Source organism: Accipiter gentilis, chromosome 19, assembly GCF_929443795.1.
Source record: "Accipiter gentilis chromosome 19, bAccGen1.1, whole genome shotgun sequence".
NCBI lineage: Eukaryota > Metazoa > Chordata > Aves > Accipitriformes > Accipitridae > Astur > Astur gentilis.
In genome coordinates this window covers 11,286,208-11,309,618 of record NC_064898.1, presented here as the reverse complement: position 1 = coordinate 11,309,618, position 23,411 = coordinate 11,286,208, and the positions used below count along the sequence as shown (strand labels likewise).

Here is a 23,411-nt window from a genome sequence, read left to right as displayed (position 1 = left end):
CTTCCAGCATTGAAAAGAGCAGTTTTGAGGCAATAGTAAATTCTGAGCACAGCTGGATATACAAAAGTGGTCTTCGTCTTTTCACCTCCCAAGATATTTATTCTTTCTCTCATTCAATTTGAAGCTCAAAAACATCAGTGGGAAGAACTTTATTAGCTCCAGTGGATTTTGTAATAGGTTCTTTATTTAATGTCTCTAAAGCTGGTTTTTGAGAAGTAAATGACTGAATGAATCCTGTTGCCAGGAGAGTTTTCCAGGATTCTCAGCACACATTATGGCACTTCCTTTACTGAGTATTTTTTGTGAGTTTTGGCTGAGAAAATTTGTGTGAGCTCACTGAAATATACATGCATTTTCTTCCCAGCTTTTAAATAATCAGTTGGTTATAAATCCAACGATGTTTTTGCCTTTGAATGTCTGTGGTGGTCTTTGTTTAGCATGCAGTTTGAATGTCATAATCTATTTTCTAGACTGCCAATTTTATGATCAATAAACTGTAATATTTTCTGAATTACATGAGAGTTTGGAGATGACTCTACAGAGAAGCTTCTCTCTTTTCATCTCTGCAATGCTTGCAGTAAATATTTTGTGTTTTAAAACTACAGGCTTAATACACTGAAATAACTCTTCGCTGCTTCCCAGACTAGATTTCTGCAAGCTACAGTTGAACTCTTAGAACTTTCTGAGCTAAATCTGTAAGCTTTTGCTGGCATCATTCTTCCCCAAACTGACTATTCACTATGGAGGATCTGGCCTTGCTAAAAATCAATGGTTTCCTTCTCAGAGCCTAATATTATCTAATTGTAATGACAGTCATACAAGTTTGAAGTTATAAAATGTATATATTCTTTGATTCAGTTCAGGGCTGGCACTGAGTTTAGTTGATATTTCACACTATTTTCCTCATAGAACAAAAGTGCAAGTTATTAATTAAAGGCTTTATTTTCACTTGTTTTGTGAATTGTAACTTGGTTGCAATTAAATGCTCCAGGAATGATGGGTGACTAACCAATTAGTCCTTTGGAAATTCATGCACTGCTGTGGCTTGTGATAGACTCCACATCCCTATATTAGGTGCACTATTTGAATCACCTTCTCACCCTCAGAAATTGTCTAGCTGACATTTATTGAGATAACATTTCAGCTCCCAAGCAAGCACGGCAGGAAACCTTCTTTACCAAATGCTAATGGAAGCTACTTATGATCATATTCTATCCTACTTCAGTTTATACTTTAAAAAATTTTTGCTGGCTCTTGTAATAATACTATTACAAAGACTTTAATCAGGACAAAAATGGCCTCTTGTTAGCATTTTCCTAAAGAACAGGTTCTTCAGATTCCTTAAATATATTGGTCCTGAATGAGATCATGGTTCAGAAATTGCTTCTGATTTCTTATAGCTTTGTATATACACTAAAGAAGTAAGTTATCTGCTAATCCTCAGTGCTTAGCAGTGAGGACATTTTTCTGCAGGAATCTTTCCTCCTGTATTTAGGCCATTCGTGATGTTAAAAAGAAAACAGTAGCAGCTGATGGCCATGCCCCACCCAGATCTACAGCCCTTTCTAAGTTTTTTGTCTTCCTTTTCATAGGTACAAAGAACCCCAAGACATATTTCTGCCAGGCAGCTGAATACATAGTGCAGATCCTCAGCGAGGGCAAGACCAAGCCAGACAATCAGTTTTTGCATTTCCCCACTGGCTCAGGGGAAGAGCCAGTGTAAAACCTTCTGGTCTGGAAGGCTTCCTGGGTGGTGGCACCCAGTTCTGGTTGTTTGTCTCACCTTGTGGACAATTCTCAGAGCATTTTATTGTGACCAGGTCACACTGCCTGTTCTGAAAGTCTGAGAGCACAGTCTGTCCTGAGAGCACAATCTATCCTTCACCTTCAAGAAATTATATGGCAGCCGAAGCTCTACATAAAATGTCCCCAGATTGTCCCATAGTCACAGAGCTTAAGTTACACAACCTCTGCAGTTCAGGAATATGCATATAACAAATAGTCTGAAAATATTCCAAAGCATTTCTCTCAGCTGTAGTTCCCGCATCACTTCTGTGTATTTCCCTTAAAAGAACTATTGCAAAGGATATTTTTAGAGTAGATTATTCACAGGTTCAAAATTCTGGGTTCCACTCAAGTGGTTGGATTTACAACTTACAATTCAGTGCTTAAATTGTTATGGTCAGGCTACTCAAGCATTCCTCTAAATTGAACTGAGGTCTGCCCTCAGCTTATCGTCTTTGTTGATATTTCAGTGGAGGAAGAATTTCTTAAAAACTGATTTGTAGTTTATTAACTTTGACAGCTTCCCCTCCTAACCTGAAATCTTCCAGAACTGTTTAAATTCTTGTTCTGTCCCTCCCTGGTGAAATGCTGTTGCTTTCAGACAAAAAGAGATGTTATCTGAGAATTATCCCATTTATTTTTTAATTTTCAGTTCCTTCATTTAAAAAAAAAAAAGTGTCAGTATGGAAACAGAAAATGTGGTTATTTTCTAGTGGAAACACAAAGCATTTTGAGGTCAGGAAGTCTGTGTGTGAATGAAAACTGGGATCATACTTAGCGGGAACCTCAAAGCAGCTTTTAAAAGCTGTAGCTCTTTTTTGCATAGAGGAAATGACAGAGTATTTATATTTCAAACTATTTTGGCAAGAAACAGTCACATCTGTATCAGTGGGTTCTTATATTCAGAAAATGAAGTAACAAAGATTTGTTACTACAGAATTATTTGTTGCAAGGCCCTCTATGCTGAGTGCATGCTTTCCACAATGATTCTTACTCTCTCCATGCCCATTGGAAAGCAATATCACCTCTTTATCTCTCCATCTCTCAGAGATGTCAGACCTTTGTACTTATCACTGGATGCTGTGGAGATTAATTAATACTCACACAAAAAAAGTACCTCTGCTTGCCCTCAGGCTCAGCAGGAAGAATGGCTACAAATATTTTTTTATTTTTTTGTGAAAAGTGGGTTAACTTGCTCCATTCTTTCCCAAACAAGATACAATGACAAATTGAAGGATCTGACCAAAGGGAGGAATAAGATGGTGAGGGGAGCAGCCACTTAGCAGCCTGGAGTAGCAACTCTTTTGGAAATATGAAAGAGCAACTCCTTCAGAAACACAAAAGACGATCTTCTTTGAGAACTGTATTTCCACAGCTAAAGGAATAAATGTTTACCACATATGCTAACTCAACTCTAGCTGCTTTGAGAAAACAGCAGTGCTGAGGAAGCACTTGCCCAGCTCCAGCATGCTCTAATATTTTGAGTTCCACCATGAGAGTTTCAGAGGACACATTGCCTATACAGACTCTGGAAACCTTTGAAAACTCCACCCCACTATCACTAGTGCTTGCTGGACATGGGTAGCACAGGTTGCCACATCCCAGCAAACTTTGCAAATCCCAGAAAATGCCAGCAGGTTTGTTTGGCTGCAGGAGCCCGGCACACTGCATAGTTTGTAGCACTCAGGGGTCTGTCTTTTCTCTCACCCTTTACACCAGGCTTGTCTTAAAAGCCACCTTCACGCCATGCAGTCAGGCCAAATCCTTCCAGAGTCAACAGACTGTAAGAAGCAAGAAAGCGATCCCGGTGGTGATGCAGGCAGTCCTCAGCCAGGCTCCTCCTCTTGCTTGACATGCTTGCCACTTGCTGTCCCCTGACTGCAGGAGCAGCTCAGGAGTATCAGCCCCCCCAGAACAAAGTACAGCATCTCCACCTGGCTGCATGGTTTGCTCCCCTCTGTCTTCCTCAGGCCCTCCACAAAATGTACAGTGGATATAGTTTACATCAGAGTTCCTGAAATAAGTGCCATAAACTGATATATATATGTATATAAAATATGCATTACATAATAATGTTCAAACACATGTTCATATCTCATTAGATATGACACTAATTATAGTATTTGCTGCTTCAATAATTTATGTAACAGGAATGTAATATTCCAGTAAGGTATTAACAACAGCTAAATATTTATTCAGCTTTGGTTTTTCATATATATACATTTTAACCTCTGTATAATGAATTTCCATGTACCCTAAATAAAAGTCATGTTAGGATAGGGTTTGGCAATTTGCTGAATCAGAGTTAAAAAAGCACCCACTCAGAACTGAACTTCAATGTAAACTTCTTTTAGGAAAGTTGTTTTGTGTAGACCAAAAGTTGAACAATATTTTTAAAACAAATACAATGCACTACAATAAAGGAGAATATGCACTGCCTTCCTAAAAATAGTATGCACCAAGAAAAGCAAAGTAGCCAGGTCAATCTTCCATAAATGTTACCTTTCACAGGGATAGCTATCAACAAAAGAAAAAGTTCTTTTTGCCCTGACTCTTAAAGAACTGTAAAAACTATAGTTAACCTTGTTCACATCCACCTCCTAATTGGTACATTTAGGAAAATGTAATTGTTGGCTTTCCAAACAGATTATCAGAAGACTGTCTCCTGCTGGATTGCTGAGCCCTTCCTCTGCAGCAACAAGTGTTGGTCAGTTCACCAGCTGTGCATCTGGCTTGATAACATATGCCAGTTTATTTGTTTCCATATGAATTCAGGTGATAAATTATTATGGTAGGCATCAGAAATATTGGTAGGTTGCTCATAAAATACACTGTATAAAGATATGAATTTGCTATTGTAACACCAAAAATCAGTGCACTTGGTTCTAAATTTTAGTGGCTTTGAATTTCTCCCTCAGTTTCTATACATGCTAGAAAGACCAGGAGACTGAGAAAAACCCTGACTATGTCTGGATCCAATGCATTTCACATTGTACTATATTATTTTTCAAACTATGGAAGTTTGTGTATTGATGTTTTTCCTTCATACAGATCAATTGTAATAATAATAAGATTATGAAAGGACTAGCCATGATTTTTTAATGCAATATATTGTATATCACATGCAGCTCAGCACAGTGAGTGTCTGTCACTGACCTTTAATACTTTCATTTCTCACACACCTAAGCAGAAGGAATACTGGGTCTCTGCTCTCTTTGGGACATTAGAGAATTATGGTCAGTGAATAGGACTGTGCCATCACTAGTAAAAGGCCCCAGGCTTTGCATTGATCTAACAGGGCTGGCCTCAGGACTTGTTTGGATTTGTCTAGGCTTGAGCTTTTTGTAGTTTTAGCAGTTGTCTAGCAGTTAGATGAATATTGCTTAAATATGTTTTAGCTTTAGTTTAGCTGTGTGCAACTGTGGTGTAAAATACACTGTTAACTAATGAACAGTGATCTAACACAGAGTTATTCTGTGTAGAGTGAGCTACCTATGAACCTTGAATAAAAATGCAGTGTCATGAAGCACAAGCACGGGCGGACGGCAGAGGGCCCAGGACTGTAATCACAAATCACAGTGACTACAGGACTGCAGCCTCATGGAAACAGATGACACTGGGAACAGAAAACCAAGAATAAACCAGTGCATTTTGACTAGAATTTTAATACTTTAATTAGGCTAACAATAATTTTTTGTGTCCTTGTATAAGCTATGTTCCCCTTCTGTCCATCACTAAATTGCCTGTCCACCAATACATCTCATGAAAGCGTACACAGTGAATTGACCAATATAAAAAGAAACAGTTATTTAAATAATCCTCAGAAATAAGATTTAAAATAATCTGAATAGGCTCTTGGAGAGCAAATCCATTTGTTTGTCCATATGAGGCAGAAAAATACAGATGTAGATATAGATATACATGGAGATTGAGATAGAGATAGAGATACAGACATAGATATAGATATAACCTGTAGGAAAAATAATATATATAGATATAACTGGTAGGAAAAAGAATTTTATTAAAATAAAAATTTGTAAGGAGTTTATACAAATGCATCATTCTAATTTAAAATCCCAATAGAGACAGATGTATATACATCCTTCTTAATTACCTAAAAGTGAAACTTCTTCCATGCAACATTCTGTGAGATAAATCTGCAGGTTTTGATGAATTTTAAAGGCTGAGGGGCAATTTAGGCAGGTGAACCAGCAGTGACCTTACCCAGCTCAGTAAGGAGGTACTCTTGGTTGCTCTCTCTCCTAAATCAGATAAGGATGTGGGATATAGGCTATTCATCATTGCCTAAGCTCAGGTCCCAGATGTATTCCCCAGCATGTGATAATGGAAAGTATCTATACCCAACACTTGATGCCAGAAGCACCTTCTCCGCAAGGGAAATACATGCTGGAAAAGACCATGGGTAGAAAGAACAGGAAAAAGAGAATTCATTTCTAAATGCAGTTACTTGACAAATAGCAACAATTATGTTTACCTGCTTCTCATAACTGCTTAGAGATCCCAAGGCATTACATTGTAATACTATTAGGGAACAGGATGAATGTGGGTATATTATATTAATATCTGATAAACATCATTATTCAATGCTGAAACAAAGAATTAAAAAATATTTAATCTCTTCTGTGCTGAAGAAAAGACTCAGAAATCTCATTATGCTTCCTTCCTGAGGATTGAAAATAGGGTAATTTTATTCCATTCAGGATAATGTAGATGAATTAAATAAACCTTGAGCTGGATTTGCTTGTTTACTAATGGAACAGAGAATGCGTTATACTTCTCCTATTCCTTCCTGGCCACATGTTTAAACAGGGACCAGTCTAGGATCCTCTACTCCCTCTCCAGTTTCCACGTTTCACTGGAAGTTTTACCAGTGCTATTCCAGTGCTTTCATTTTACAATGCTCAGTGTTTCAAAGCAAACGGGGCTCTGTAATCCTTCAGTCAAAAGACCTGTTGAGTCAAGAGAACAAGATATTTTGAACAGAAGTGAGTTCTTATCCCCAACAGATTCAAAGGTCACCTTTGTAAAAGGTGCTGTTTCACACCGCAAAGCTCTGCCCAGTCAGGTGTAACTGGAGCAAGGCTGCCCCAGGTTCACTGATGCTTCTAGGCAACACCACATCTTGTATTTATTATTTTAGACTCTGATTCTTATATAGGCAGATTACGGGCTCACAGGGAAGTGTCTGAAACCAATAATAGACATTCTGAAGTGTGATTATAATTTGAATGCTGATGACGCTTTGTAATGCATAATGTGTACTGTAAAATGAAAGGTGATAAGTATTAGACATGTTTCCAGTATCTTCATGCTTTGTAAGCACAAAACTTGTATCAGAATTTTCATCGGGGGCATGGTAGACACAAACATGTAATGATAAATGCCAGTAGTTTTAATTAATTGAAAATTCTGGTTTTTTTCACACTGATTGCAGAAATATCTGATTTGGAAAACATTGCTTCTTAGATAATTAAAATATTAACCGAGTATACAGCAGCACAGTGTGATCAAATAGAAGCATTTGGTGGAATATAAGGTCAACTATAAAGACATTTTAGTTTGCGATGAAATCACTTGTACACAGCAAACTATATACTCATGCAAATAATATTTAAGAAAAGTTATATACAGATCCATCAGAACACTACTTGTTTGTTTGGATAGCACAGTATATTATGTTCAAACCTCCTAGATCACCTTCAGAAGCTCTGAATAATTCTGCCCTATAGAGTATTTTGCAACTGAAGTGTCTCCTGGCCACTGTGTCAGCAGTGTCATGTCTTGACTTCTCCCCTGTCTGTTCTCATGCTTTCAATCAAATAGCCTTTCTAAGTTGCCCCATGCACATTCATTTTATTTTCTCATATAATTTCTGAAGTATGTAAAATAAACTCATTCCTAGCCTTTTCATCATTACTTTTAGCCATTCATCTTGAATGATAACTGCCTCATTCAAACATATATTTTCTTGCCATTTCTACTTTACCTGTAACCATATGTCTAGCCTTTTACTTGCACTTAAAGTTCTCTGAATTGAGCACTGAATTTGTGCAGGACATAACAGCAGATTTTTTACATAGTACAATAATGCAGATAAATATCAATAGTTCTGTATTTTGTTGTGTTGTGTTTTGTTTTGTAATTTTATGTTATAGTATTACTGCATCATCAGTCACTTTTCTACCAGCTTCCCTTTTTGAAAGTAACAGTCTAAATTTGTAACTTTCTGGAAGATAAGCCCAGACATGATGATCATACAAAGTAAAAGTTTGGCCATCCTGAAACAAATGGTCCTATTCCTACTGGATTTCTAGGATTAAAGGGAAGTGAAAAAAAATGTAGCTCCCCCTTTGATAGAACCTGGAGGACATAGAGGGTGAGAAACTCTGACTCACATTACGCTAGCTAGGTCTTAGTAAGAATGCTCTCCAAACCCAGGTTACTCACATTGGACTTGGTACAGTATGGTATGACCAATGGCAGCCAGGTAGAGGGGAGACACAGACAAACAGAAGCTATCTTCTCTGTGCTACGATGTACAATCAGATAAAGGGCAGCACAAAAACATGGATTTCTAACAAATTCCATATACAAGTCCTCAAACTGGCTTTCAGAACAGACTTTTTACCAGCAATATGATGAAAAGAAAACATACAATCATAGAATGGTTTGGTTGGAAGGGACCTTTGGAGGTCATCTAGTCAAACCTCCCTGCCATGAGCAGACTTCTTCAACTAGATCAGGTTGCACAACAATAACCACAAATCTGTTGTCTCACAGAGGAAGTGCCATATCACTCTCATAACCAAACCCAACAGAACTGGCACTGGTACTCGAAAAGTAACTCTGGCTTCAGCAAGCCAAGAAAAGAGTTTCGTGCATCACTGGCCCCACAAATACTCACTACTTATATTTCCAACTGTATTTTTCTTAAAATATGTAACACTCTAGCTCACCAATTTCTGCTCTCTGGGACACAAACTTGAACAACACCACAGGCCTGAGTGGAATCACATCCCCGAACCACATTTGTGAAGCACTAAGATCTCTCTTCTGAAAGAGAACAGACTGCACTTTCAGAATATCTTGAAGACATTCTCGGGTTGAAGAACATCCCTTTGTAAGGACTGTTCCTGTACAAGGAAAGTTCAGGTCCCTGTCATAGGGCCTTGGTCACTTTTTGCCAGAATCACTTACCTCCATTTGTATAAAATTAACACCAAAGGCCCTGCTACTGATTATGTTTTCAAAACTGGGACACAACTGGTGAACAATCTTGTGTTCACTTTTCAAATAACATCTTAGAGGGTTTCTCCTACTCACAGTAGAAGACCAGGAAGCAAAGCCACTAGAACACTGTATCTGGAAGGTCCCAAAGACAATTTCTTTTCAAGTGACACCAAGTTCCAAACAGCAATTTCATATATATTTATTGAAATTATTTTAATTTAAATGAACAGATTTTCTATACCCAATAGTAGGTTGGGTCTGTGTTTCTCTTGCATGTTACCAGACAATTGTATGAATCTGCTTCTCCTCACTTTATGATCAGAAGTCTATTCAGTTTTTCTGCCTCTTGTTCAATTAGCTACACTTGCCCCATTCTGCAAATCTGATCTTGAATGAATGGGCTGTTCAGAAGAATATAATTTTATTCACTGGTTTTAATTACTTTTAACTTTAATTTCTGACTGATTTATATTTTAGCATATCAGATGCTTCAATTCTTGGATGAAGAAATTCCATTTAAAACTTTAATTTACATAGATAGTTATGGGGAAAAAATAAATATTGAGATTCACAGTTCTGTACAAAGAAAAAAAGAAAGAAAAGCAGTATTGTTTGAGCAATTGTATACAGATTTGCCACAGAGAAACAGTCCCAAAATCTGAGCAAAACCGTACTTCAGAAAATTACTGCAGATACAGAACACTGGAAAAAGAGTGAGATCTCCTGCCAAAAAAGTGAATACATCAGTATTAATCCAAGCAGCAGAAATTCTAATAGTCAAGCTGTCAAATTTGAACAAAAAGGAACACCTTTTTTATTTAGGAGCTGTTCCTCATAACCACATTTAATCAAGCCTTCTCTATTTGCATAATTTCTTCAAAGAGCTTGGGATAATGCTTTGCCATTTTCAATCTTTTTTCCTACATTAAGAAAATGCTTCTATCAAGTGTCTCTTTACAGTGCTATATAAGAAATTTTGTCTTCAAGAAAGCATAAAAACTCTTTGAAAGCTTGGCCTCACTGGCAAAATTAGACTTTCTTCTGAGCCAATGGGAATATGCTTTTCTCCACAAACTGTGTCTAGCAGGTGGAACCCAAGTCCTTAGCCTAGAGATGTAATAGCGCATAAAAATACAGTGCTTTGGGAGACATCTCCCATTTCTTCTGTTACATGTTATTTTAGGCAGTAATTGTTGGCCGTCCTGTTGTGCTTCCTTGCCTCCACTGCCTGACTTCTTTATTCATTCTGATGCAAACCTACAAAAGCAAGACTGACAGTCCAATGCAACAACTCTTTCCAGTTGGCCTGGTGCCCTGCTGACTTTCTGTTGAAGTTCACGTGTTGAGGACAGAACATGTTACAAGATCAAACTCAAAACAGGCTGAAATGAAAACAGAATGAAAAGGCTAAGAGAACTTACTGGTATGTGGTTGGACTGACATTGATGCGGCGTGGGTGACTTCCTGACTCGAACTTGCTTGCAAGGGTGACATTGTTCCCAAAGAGACAATAACGCGGCATTCTTACACCAACGACGCCAGCCAGCACCGATCCTGAGTGAATGCCTATCCTCATCTGGAAAAACATGAGATCCATGTCAGTCTGTCTCTCTTGTGCTGCCCATGATAATGTCATTAACACTTATTTACAAGCCAGTCACAGCTACCCTTTCAAAGAAATAATAAACCAAAGAATAAAGAGTGAACTGGAAGAAAACAGGCTCTCCCATTCCTCTAGTGTAAATCAGATGCAGTTAAAAAAAGAACAAAAACGTGGTTATCTTTTTACTAAAACTATTTTCTTCTTTTGTGCATGTTTGCTGGAGACTACAACAGTCAAAACAGGGATCATGAACAGAATAGGATGGGATCACCAAGAGTTACTGCAATATCAGCCATCGAATTACACAAATAGATACATTACAGAGAGTTATTTTTGGCACCACTTTTAACACAGGCTTTAAAGTAAGACCCAAATTTTCTCAAACTGGCGAAGAGTAATAAAGTGGAGTGAATGAATATAGTGTTTTTATCTTCTTTGTGTTTTTTTCCTTCCAAACTCCTCAAGGTCTAAGGTCTTTCTCACTTTGTCAGACTTGAGAGATACTGCACCAGTGAAGATGCTGAAGATTAAGGCACCCATGATTTTAAAAATAATTGTATCCCCCTCAAAATAAGGAGGAATAAATCCCCATCAAAGAAAAAAAAAAATCTATGTGACTATTCTAGCAATCATCCCATGTAACTGAGATGTGGCGATTATGTTGATCTGTAAAGCTTGGAGTCAACATCTAAGTTTCTTTCAGAGTGAATAATCAAACAGAGATTTATTCTGCATACATTTTAGCAATCATGTTTGCCAAGAAAATAATTTTTACATATAGGAAAGTCTTTTTCTGTTGTTAACTTTATTACATTAAAAAATGAAAAGAAACTATTGATATCTTCTGAAGATACTCTTACTCATAGGAACTGGACTGCTGCAAAATAAGAGATAACATGGACAAAATAAATAGCAGCTACTAAAACAGAGGGTCTGATGGTGTCTGAATGAGTCACTTAACTAATACTATACTCAGTATGGTCCTTTGACTTACTCAATTCACAGTTATCACACTGTGCTTTTGTCTGTCAATCCCTATTTTTTTAATAACACAATATATATTTACTCAAATACAAATAAAAAATCATTGTTAGCACTTTTTTATGTTAAGACAAATGCCAGCATTTTATAACCTTGGTGTCCATGAAGTTCTATGAACTTGTGGGACCCCACATTATTTCAGTGACTATAGTTCTTCCCATGTGTCCAAGACTTTTACCATGCAGCTAAGCACCCTTTTCATTTTGTTGTTCTCTTATATGTCACAGACAATGGGTGTAGCATTTTATCTGCTAAGCCCACTAAGCCCATGTGTAAGTTAAGAACATGTCGTTCTGCATTCAATGTGATACGGATTACAACATTTTCACAGGCAACATAAAACCTTCAATCTTCACAATGAGGCTGTTAATTACAGACTAGGATTTTTTTAAAAAAATAATCTGTGAATAAATAGCACTCAAATTTGATTGAGCTTTCAAACCGTTACTACAGTTTGGAAGGCAGCTACTGAAATCCTTTGAATACTCTTACCCTATTGGGCTGGGAAGCACCCACAAACTTGCTTTGGCTGTGAACATCTGTGCAAACCCATCACACCTACATTACTTTGGTCATATTTGGCATGAAGATTTCCTGCTTTTGCCACAGCATATATTTAAACTTCACTGTTCACTTCCAGTGAAAAAAGTGCTCCTGCAGTCAAGAAGTGAGAAAACAGCCCTTCTGCATATTAGTGAGGTCAGTACCTGCCCTCAGCAAAAGATTACAAGCAGAAAGTCTGCTTACACAACAGCAATTATGCTGTCAGCTTTCAATAAATAATGAACTTACAATGTCTTGGTTTTGTGAGATGGAAAAAGGATTAGTTATTTTTGTACACAATTTTAAGAACAGAGCTAATGCTACCTATTTGTTCCAATACTACTCCGCACATTTATTTAAGAATCACAAACCACTTGCTGTGACCTCTTCTAGGGTGCATTTAATCAAATGTGAAAGCCAGATTGAAACTATAAGAAAAAGCACTAGCTTTGTTTTGCTGTTGGAAAGTGGAAATGAGAGTATACATTAGCGTGGAAGGAAAATCTGGTAGCAAAAAATGCACTAAGAAATTAAAAGTTACTTTTTCAGTATATGCAAAACTTGCTTGGGAAGTTATATAGTTATAGTTCCCAAGCTATATTGTATATGCAGCCCTTATCAGTGCCTTCCCAGAACAGTTACCATTAAAGATTATTAATAACATATGAAATGCAAATTAGGTGGCAACACTAGGATGCATTATTTGTCTATCATAACTATATTTATTCATTTATGTCCTTTAAATACACGTGTAATATACATTATACGTATATGAACTATCTTATACTTAAATAGAGCATTTTTAATAAAATGCATGCTCTTCATCTGTACTGACTGCTCCTTTATCTGTCCTTAATTATTTGGCTAATGTTAAAAAGACAGCATATAACTGAGACCGAAAGTTCAGAGGCATTATGCATACAAACAGCAAGATAACTCTTTGGAAACTATCACAAAGAGAAGACAGCCCTGAAAAAAACCCGAGAAAATACCAGACCCCCATAATTAAGGAACAGTGAAGAGATGGACAAACACAAAAGATATTTCTGGAGGAGAATATTGGAAGGCACAATGGGGAATGAAACATGAACAGGTGTGAAAAAGAGCGAGAGACCTGTGAGAGGCCTTTTAGATAAAGAGGACCAAATTGAACTGGCTGCAATGGAAAGATTTAAAGTGGAAAATGACAGAGAGAAGAAAGATTAATTAATTTGATCTTTGCAGCAGCTGTGGTAATAGTGAGGTAGAGAAAAGCTGAGGTGAGTGTCAGAGGCGTAAACGAAAAGCATCCTGCATTGATCAATGGAGGACAAGAGGAAAAACATAGCTATGTGGAAAGGAAGAGAAGCTTCCAAAAACTCTAAAGAAAAATGTAGCAGTATTTGGATATTGCCTACAGGGTAAGGCACAGGGAGCAATAGTGGATAATACCTGAGTGATAGTGGTTTTGTATAATAGTGATAGATAAAGAAAGTTCATAAGCAAAGATAAGAAGCACTGGAGCTATAGTCATCCTCTGATGGGGAAATGTGCCAGAAGTGGTATCAATGAGAACTGATAGTCCAGGCTGGACTGAGAGAGAAAAGTCAAGAACAAACAGGAACAGGGATGATAAGCATAAAAATATTTTGGTTTTCTTTAATCAGTATGTTCACAATAAGCAAATCCAGTTATCTGCTTTATGTTCAAAGCTCTTGAGCTTTTTCTCTTTTGAAACCCTGTTGAAAAATGTGTTCTCCTTTCCCTCTCCTCATTGCCCTGCATAATTTTCCAGGAAAAAACTCTGACATTAAAATGCAAGTGGAAAGACACCACTCTACAGTCTGAGAAGTAGTACTTGTCTCCACAAGAACATTTTAGAAAACCTCCTCAAACCTAAGATTTCTGACCAGTATATGTCTGCATATTGATAACCAATAGAACACATTAGAACCCATATTTCCCTTCAGTCAAAACTGAGACATTGCATTATGACACTTAAAAATACTTCCTTTATTAATTAGACCACAAAACAATGGTTCAAGCTGTAATGATGCCTGAAAGGAAAATTAACTGCTTTTTTAATTATTCTTTGAGCTTCTTATGTACAGGGTGCTTAGCAGAAGTATCTGCAGTCTTGGTTAAGGGCTTACAAATCTATTTTAAAAAGCATGACCTGTGCTTAATTCAGAAGAAGAGAAAGGAGACATCAGAGACATCTTCCCTGACAGGCAACAGCTGGAAGAATTGCATAAGGACATGACAGTGAAGAATGACTTCTGAATTGAAAAGAAGCAGCTCTTTGTGGACAGTATTGAAAGGAAAGAATCTGTGGGTACCTTTCTTTTTGTTGGCCAGTAAAGAGTAGTTGATGTTATAACACGCAAGCAGACTTTCCAATTCAAACCAAAGGTACATGTAAACTGTCTTGTGATAAGCACAGGGCAAAAATACCTGCTCATTTTTAGTAATTTTTAGTTCAGGGATTTCCTGAGCCAAAAGAAATCCTTTCTGTAGAGGAAAGGTGTTTGTTGTTCACAGTTCCTCCTCAAATATGAACTACGATAATATTTCATGGGAGTGGTAGCTGTACACATTCTTCCTACCGCACACACAGAGAGAGGGACCTTAATAAACAGTTCTCACACTCTGAAAAACATACTCCCATGCTAGAAAGAGAAGTCTCAGATTGCCTCACAGGTTAACTGCATCCAGAAGGACTCAAAATTCATTTTCACAGAACTGCCTGCCTTACACAGGCACTGAACTGAAGAAGTGAGGGCAGGCTGGGAAGTAGGTGACACAGTTTGGAAAGCAACCATGGGCAGAAGTAATCCTTGACTCAGCCAGCCTGGAGCATTTCAAGCCTTAATAATGTGACTGACTGGCAGCTGCTCAAGACTTTGTGCTGAGCTGGTAGCAGAGCTTAGGGCTGATACAAGGCCAGTAGCTGTATGGCAATACTTCCAGGCACATGGATGTCCCAAGCCAACAAAGCATTTAAATAAATAGGAAGTGTTCTGCTGGATCAGGACTTCCAATATCTTTCAATAATATATGTGGATATCTGTAAACTATCATTTCTAAGACAAAGCACTCCTCACTTTCTGCCCTAACATACCAAGGGATACTCTGTGTTTCAGTAACGACCTTCTGTCTTCTGTTCTTGCAGTGTCCTTCAGAAAGGAAAAAGTCACCTCTCCCAGAGTATCTTAGCTATTAGTCCATGATGCATTTTGCCAGATCTTTTCAAACAGAATGTGCCAAATTCCTAAGAAGTTTTCTGATCTGATATTTTGTAGCAGCTTCTACAACAGTGGTATCTCTAAATCTCAACATATGCCTTACACAAGGACATTTATTTGTAAAATATATTAATGCAAAATAGACTCTACAGATCTCAGAGGTCTAAAATCAGGGCCATACATTGGTGAGTCAATGTGCCTTTCTGCTCCTTCAAAGAACTGCAAGTTGACAGGACTGACAGCTATGCCCTGGCATATGCTTTAGTGTGTGGGTTATCTGTATTCTTAGATAGATTTATAAATATCACAGTGTCTTTCTGGAAAGGGACATATGACAGTACAGCTCACTACAGAATTGTTGCCAAGAAACAGACCTGCTCAGAGGAAAATTTAGATCATTTTGAATTTCACAAGGTGTTCTATAGAACTAAACTACAGGATACATTTCCCCGATGTTTGAACAACATTTGGAGAAATGAACACTTAGCTTTTTTCTAATGAGAATTTCCAAGATTTCTTACTCATAGACTTAGAATTATTCAACCTGTCTGAAGCAAAAGCCAGAGAAAATGATACAAGTTCAGTGAAAAATACAGTAATAAACTAACAGAGATTGAATTCCTTGGGATCAATAAATCCATTTAATATAGTTATTGTGTAGAGCAGTCATGTGGTTTGTGTAAAAGACAAACAATTAAATTATAACCAATGTGATGCACATTGCATATGTACAACCCTGGACTATGGTCTTGGCCTACAGTCGTCTCTATTGCATGTGAAACAAGGTGCTATGAAGCATTTCTACATAAAGAAGCCCCAGACTTGCAGGATGAAATTCCTTTTCTCTTTCCCCTTAAGTTCTTCCACTATTATCTACGTTAACCCTGCTTTGAATAGTGGTTGGATTAGATGACATCCAGGGGTTCCTTCCAACTTCCTTTACTCCATGATTCTATATTTCATACCCTATGATGAAAAATTATACCCCTGTGAGTCTTCATTAGCAGTACAAAGTAGAATTAGATGAAGTAAAAATCAAAACCAAAGATTCAGACTAGTTTTGGGGCCTCATTAGTTCTAACACCAAAGGAAAGTTTATACTGGGGCAAGGGGTTTTGGGCCAAATTCTGTCCTGAGGCATCATGTGAATTCACTATGGCACTCCTCAGGGTCTAGGTTAGAAGAGGATGTGGGTCATCTGTAAGAAAACACCTGACCTGAAATTATTTACTGGGGAGGAGTATAAACCATGTAAATGAGAATTTCTAGAGTTGCTGAACAGAAAAATAAGTCCTATATCCCTTCCCCTAAGATTCCAAAGAAGAGACATTAATGTTAATGTGCTTCTTCATAAGCTGCTTCTCCCTCACCAATAAAATGTTGCATTTCATTGCTGATATAGTGTTTAATAAAAAACATTTTTATTGTTTTCTTTGAATAGTAATTTCCACAGCAGGAATTTAATTACTATGTGAATCTGTGTGTTCAGGCACTTAAAAAAGAGCTAATCATTCAAGCAAGCCCACATAGCACTGCAGGATTTTTCCCAGGCTCATCTCCACTGACACCCAAAAAAGAAAAAAAAAATCGTCAGAAATTTCTGTTTGATCCTTAGTGTAGGAGGACATCTTTGTCTCACAGTGCCATCATATGACATATACTGAACGGCTTGGGTGATATTTTAACAAGGATAAATGACACATGCTCAAAATATTTAAGGGAACAAAAAAACTGTATGCTAAAAAAAAAAAGTCCGGTGTAAGGGTTTTAACCTTAAGAAACAGTCTTCAATACTTTTGCTAATTTAGTCATTTAAGGTAGATTTCACTTAATTTCAACCACCTGGAAGTCAGGCAGCTCATTTAAGTTAGATTTCTGGACTCCTTCTAAACCAAGGAGGTAAATAACCTCAAGGCTGCAATTCTTCACATTCCAAAACTGGCACCTAGGAGGGGCTGGATCAATCACTCCCAAAGGTGTCTAACTCTCGGTGGAACAAAGAGGGACAGTTAATGGTAAGTTTAGCTTAGACACCTCATGCTAAAGGTAAGCGAGATGAAGCCAACACTCAGATTGGAAAAGTTCACACACTTTCATATTTTTTTGCATAAAATGAGCTACACTCCTGTGCATAAAGGATCAAAGAAACAGGTGTTGATGGATAGGACGCTGTCAGAAGATCATTCTATTTGTAGAACAGCAGAATTTTTTTCAGCTATTTTAACATAATGTTCTTTGAATCTAGCCTGCAATCTTTGAAATTGTTAAATGAAATGACCTTTCAATGGAAAAGTCATGCTTTGTCTTTTGATCATAGTATGTGCTTTTATGCATAGATGAAATTCATGTTGATCTGCTTTGGGAAGAGCTTGGAACTAATCAACAAGGATCTGCTGCATAACAACTTTAAAATCTACATAAACCATTGACATATAAGAATCCTACAGTTTTACTAATAGAAGCAACCTTATCTAGCCTAATGATGTATCTGTATCAAGATTCTTTCCAAAGACTTGTACACTGTTAAAGAGACCTAAATTGTTGCCTATGTCATTTAAGCCTTTACCACTGCAAGATGTTTTAATAATTTTTGCACAAACTGGAGATACATTTTAAGTGTGTAGTTTCTACTGGATCCCCTGCTTCTTGCAATCAGCACCAAGGTAAACATAATCAAGATAAAAAATTGATTAACCCCCCTCCTCCATATGGACACAGACATGACAAAAACATCAATGGGCCAGGTTTTGCAAATATGCATGTTCATAAGTTGGGGAAAGTGGAGAGACTAGTTCCTTTAGCACCTCTCAATCTAACAAACAATTTATCCAATTAAATATAGACAAATACCAGAAAGAAGTCAACATGTGCCCTCTTTTGAAATACAGTAAATCAAAGAATGACCACGTGGAAAGATAAAAGGCTAATAACATCCCAACCTGTGCATAAGGAATGCTTAGTGTTGCAAGTTATAATAGCTAAAAAATAGTTTGCTTCCTAGTGAAGAAACTTTGGGCACTGCCATTATCATAGAGATATAAATACTAAATGTGCAACATGACCGCTCTCTCTCATGCTTAACTAAAGAATAAATTAGTTTGAAAAGCACAGAAAATTTCCATGTGAGAGCTGGGGTGTACAGATACTTTATACCATATACGTTCCAATGTTAAAACAGCTCACAGTATTAGACCATTCTTGCACATCTCACTCATCATTAAAATGATAATGATGCTGTGTTCCTTTGCTTGTTCTTCAGTTCATTTTTAAGAACTTCAATTTCTATAGACTTAATGCAAGACAACATAAGAGCTAGATGACGACAATTATTTTTTGTAGAATTTACCTTCCTCTTAAGCCTGGAGCAAGTCTTCACAGCTGGCAGGTAATGATTAGTCTAACAGTCAATGGCGGTTGCATACAAAAAGAAAAGAGGCTATATGATTGTGTGGATCCTATAAACAAGAGACTAAGACGTCACCTTGGCTATAATTGGGAAGGGGTTTATTAACACTCCTTATTGGCCTTTGTATTTCACCATCACAGAACTTCCAATTTATGCAGGGAAAGTGAATTTCCCCCTCAGTAAAATCAAAACACACATTCACATATAATGATTTTTTTTAAGTCTTTCAGACAAGCAAATACACTGAGTTGAGAAAAACTATTTCATACAACAAAAAGAATAAGCATGAAGAGAAAGGGTGCTGTTTTGCACTGAACTGAGGTTTTTAGCAAAACAGACTTATGTATAGCCAGCACTTCAGCAAGCCAATCAAACTTCCTTGAGACCACAAAAGAAGTATAACAAAAGCTAGCATCAGAACTCAGAGAGTATTTTATACAGCTCTGTTACCTTCACTGAAAATCTTCACAGTTAATGAAATCAATGACAAAATCACTCTGTAACTCATGTAAAATGTAACATCTTCTATTCCTAGATTTAAGCTGCAAATCTACAAGCAATATCTGATGATTATTGCATGTCAGATTTGCCATGAATGGAAATGTGATACTATTTTATTGTTTGTTTCAACTGCTTCAGATAAAATTGTTAACTGCACTGCAATTTTAAGAGAATAGTTAGGATAAATATGAATGTTCCAGTGTTTTCATGACTAGAAAGATTTCAACCTTATTTTCAAAGCAATGAGCAAATGAAGACTTGATGATGTCAAGAACATGACAAATCCAAACAGATGGAGACAAATTGCTCTCAAATGAAGGTTAATCAGTTAGGGGAAGCAAAGACTTCCATGTTCAGTCTAATGACTTTCCTTTACTTCATTCAGTGGTCTCTTCCTCTGTGTCTCACACTCATCCCCCCTCGTCAGAGACATACCGATAAAGAACAAATCATGGGAACACATATATGTGTTTTTAGCTTGTGCATTCTGTAAAAAATCCCAATCATAATACATATATTATAATAATTCCTTTTATACATATTATTAGTTTTGCAAATTCCAAAATTCAAACATGTTAATATGCTTAGTTAAGATTACCTCTGCCCATCTTCACAAGCTTTTATCAGCTAATTTATTTTTCTATAATCCACAAACGTACACACAAATAAAAGCATATTTCTGCTTTTATTTGTGTGAGCAAGAAAGACCAAAAAAGAAAGACAAAGAGACTTTAAGCCTCAATTATCCTTGCACGTTCTTTTGAAAATCACTAGACAAGTTAAACACTAATTTAGTTTTGGATGCAGTAGCAGATGATAGCATGGCATATCTAGAACGTCATTGTTTGTCACTGCTGCCCAGACAACCTTTAACACCACTAATTGGGTGAATTTGGCAGCTGAAGCACACAGATACCTAGCCCTGGATTTTGCTTATCCAGCATTATCATCACTTGCTTCTTTCCTGCTGTTGCTCTTGTCTGATTGTGCTTTATTTGGAACTTTTCCAGTCAACTTCTTCATCCAAAGCCATCTCTTTTGGTTCAACCTTTGCTGACAAGAGCTAACAACTCCTTTACCTTTTAGTCCCATTCTTTACTCCTTTCCTCCCAAATGCATGCAAGATGTGCTTTCATGGAAGGAGTCCCTTTATTCTCTGGTGCACCATATTTTTCATACCCTACATACATGTCATATATGTAACTGGTGTCACTGAAAAACAGGAGTAAAATATACAAATTCTCCCACAAAGAAAAAGGGCAACCAACTTGACAACCCTTCTCCCTTAAATTGCTAACCAAAAAAACCCCATATTTGCCTTTAAAAATTAATTCAACTTTTATCAGATGATTGTAAAAGACTATCCCACTCTCATTCCCCCTTCCGTACCTTCAGAATGGGACAGTGATATATAATCAAGTCAATGTGAGAAAAGCAGAAAGAAGCAGCAACCATTTGAATCACCTAAAATATGTGTTATCCCCACAGCAGAAAAACAGAGGAAAAAAGGATGAGTAGAAAGTGATCTTTACATTAATGGGTTTGTTAAAATAACCATTAAAATTTCTGACATTGATAAGGACTTTTTTGTAAGATAGTACTTATTTAGTAGGTCATCTGTGGAGAGCATGCAGGCAACACAAGCAAACAAGTTAGCTACCAACCTTACTAATAAAATAACAGTTCTTTTAAAATCAGGAAACAACAGAAATGACACTGGAAAGCTAAATATAGCTATGATTATCTATAAGAGAAAAAAAAAAGAAAATTATTCTTGATATTATTGCTTCAAATTCTATCTTTTAGCCTTAATAAATTAAGGGAAAATTGTTGGAGAGAAAGAAATCACTAGACATTTCAGAGACTCTAGCTGTAGTTTTGTGAAGATTAAATCATGTCAATTTAATAATTTTTATTTGTATTTAACTTGAGTTGAAATTAGTGGATAAATGAAATAAAGTAGATGAAATATGCTTGAACTTGTAATTGTGCCCAGTAAATAAAAATAAATTACGCTGAATTTTGTTTACTGTGTTTGTTAATGATCTATAATAAACAACACACATTTGAAGTTAGCTGATCACACAAACTGAATGCATCTAGCAAAATACTCCAAACTAAAAATACACAATTCAAGAAAGAAAATTGGAAAATCCTGTGTAAGGTCTCCTGAGTGAAGACCAAAATGAACTTGAGTTAACATGCAATCTGGTCATATAAAAAAAGTAATTTGGGGCTATGAACATCTTATGACATTCTAAATAGTTTCTTCCTACAGAATTCTAGTTCAACCACACCAAGAATATTAAGCTAGAACCTAGGCGCTGTCAACAGGAGTGATTTCTGAAAAGATCAACAATCTGTTCAGACCCTTGAAAGGATTTGTTTAAGGAAGAAAAGCAAAACCCCCATAAATAGTCAAAGCTTGGCTAAGTATTACTCAATAAGGAAAACATGATAATCATCTACAAATATCTACAAGGTGTTAATGTCAAAGAGGGTGATAAGGCAGATGGGGACACAACCAGAAATAATAAAATGGAAATGAAGACATAGATAAATATCCAGTTTCCCTAGGCCTAAACAGGCTATATTAATGGCAGCAACAGACTCCTGAGGCAAGTGTGGTGAGCTACCTCGTGTAAGTCTTTTCTTTAAGGCACTAGTAAAACACTTGAAAATACATTGTAAGGATGTCAACAGGAAGATGGACAGGATGCATTAATACCTGTATGTCTTTTTTAACTCTAACATCATACTGCCTTTACAGACAACTAATTAGAAAGTGGTGATATGTCTGAGGGTTTCAAATGACTGCCGAAAAGTCTGTCTTTCTGTCAACATTAATAACAGATGGAGTAGTAGAAATATTTTGTAAATTCCTGAAACTTAAAGAAACAGAATTTTGAACTTCAGTTTTAAATTAAGTGTAACTCGGTTCACATTCTCTTTAGAATTTCCCTAAAACTTCATCCAAAATCTTGGGCTGAACTAGGGTTTAGCATTTTGGAAATACCTAAAAGAACCTTGAGAATCTGCTTTATCTCCTTGAACAAATCTATGTAAAATGAAGTTAGTACTCTGCACCTAATACATGCAAGACTCAAAAATGATTGAAAAGAGCCACTGAGATACAGAGTTGTGTCCAATATTGGAACATATATTTCTATGGTACTAGGTGGTATGAGAATAAGAAGAGAAACACATTCCTTTTGAGGAAAGAAATTTATCATTTTTAGCAGAATCCAGGTTGGAAAATATTGATTAAGAAATAATGATTTAAGTATTTTGGAAAGCAGATGAGACTGGGATCCCAAACTCAGAAGCTTCAGCAGAACCAGGCCTCACAAGATTTGTACCTTCTCAGGTCCTCAAAAGGGCAAAAAGGGTGGCTCCAGAGACACTAGGGAGCATCTGAGCTGGGTCTAAGAACCTGGGAGCACATCAGGGAGACTTGAGGCCTAAAACTTCCTCATATGAACAGGGGATTTGCAGACTCCAGACCTGATAGGTGAAGTGGGGATGATCAAAGGGTATGAAATCTTAGAAAACACATGGTCTCCACTGGTCATCAAGCAAGCTGTCATTATAGTTCTCAAAACCTCCATTTGTGGAAAACATCTTTGGTGTCATGGAATTGAAAACCTGTTTTGGCAGAAAACTTCCAATCAGATCAAGGTGTAAGATAATCTAGTTGCTAGAGATCAAAATGAAGAGTACAGCAACTATGTTGAACCAATTTTACTTACAATATAAACTCAGATTTTTAACTCTTTTTTTTTTATAATAACATGAAGATCTATGTCTAACAACATACTTGGCAGTATCAAGTACACCGTGCATAGCAAATCAGTGCAATCTTGACAGGGCGAAAAAGTAATATGATTTTTTAGACAGTCATCCTTTAGGAATGTGACTGTCAGTTCTGTCAATACACTGCAATCATACATTGAACTAGTCATGTTATTTTGGCATTGGTCTATTCCTCACTACAGATGATCACCGTTAAGCTTTATGTGGATAGCTATCAAAATAGTAGTAGCTGTGCTCAAGATGT

General features: G+C 36.8%; 1 protein-coding gene across 1 annotated transcript in view; it reads right to left on the bottom strand.

Annotated features, from left to right (window-relative positions):
• The window catches only part of GUCY1A2 (guanylate cyclase 1 soluble subunit alpha 2), a 167,455-nt gene that overhangs the window by 1,497 nt on the left and 142,547 nt on the right, over positions 1-23,411 (bottom strand). The window contains exon 7 of the mRNA XM_049823385.1: positions 10,458-10,612. Within this exon, the coding sequence (XP_049679342.1) occupies positions 10,458-10,612 (155 nt within the window). The remainder of the gene's footprint in view (positions 1-10,457; positions 10,613-23,411) is intronic.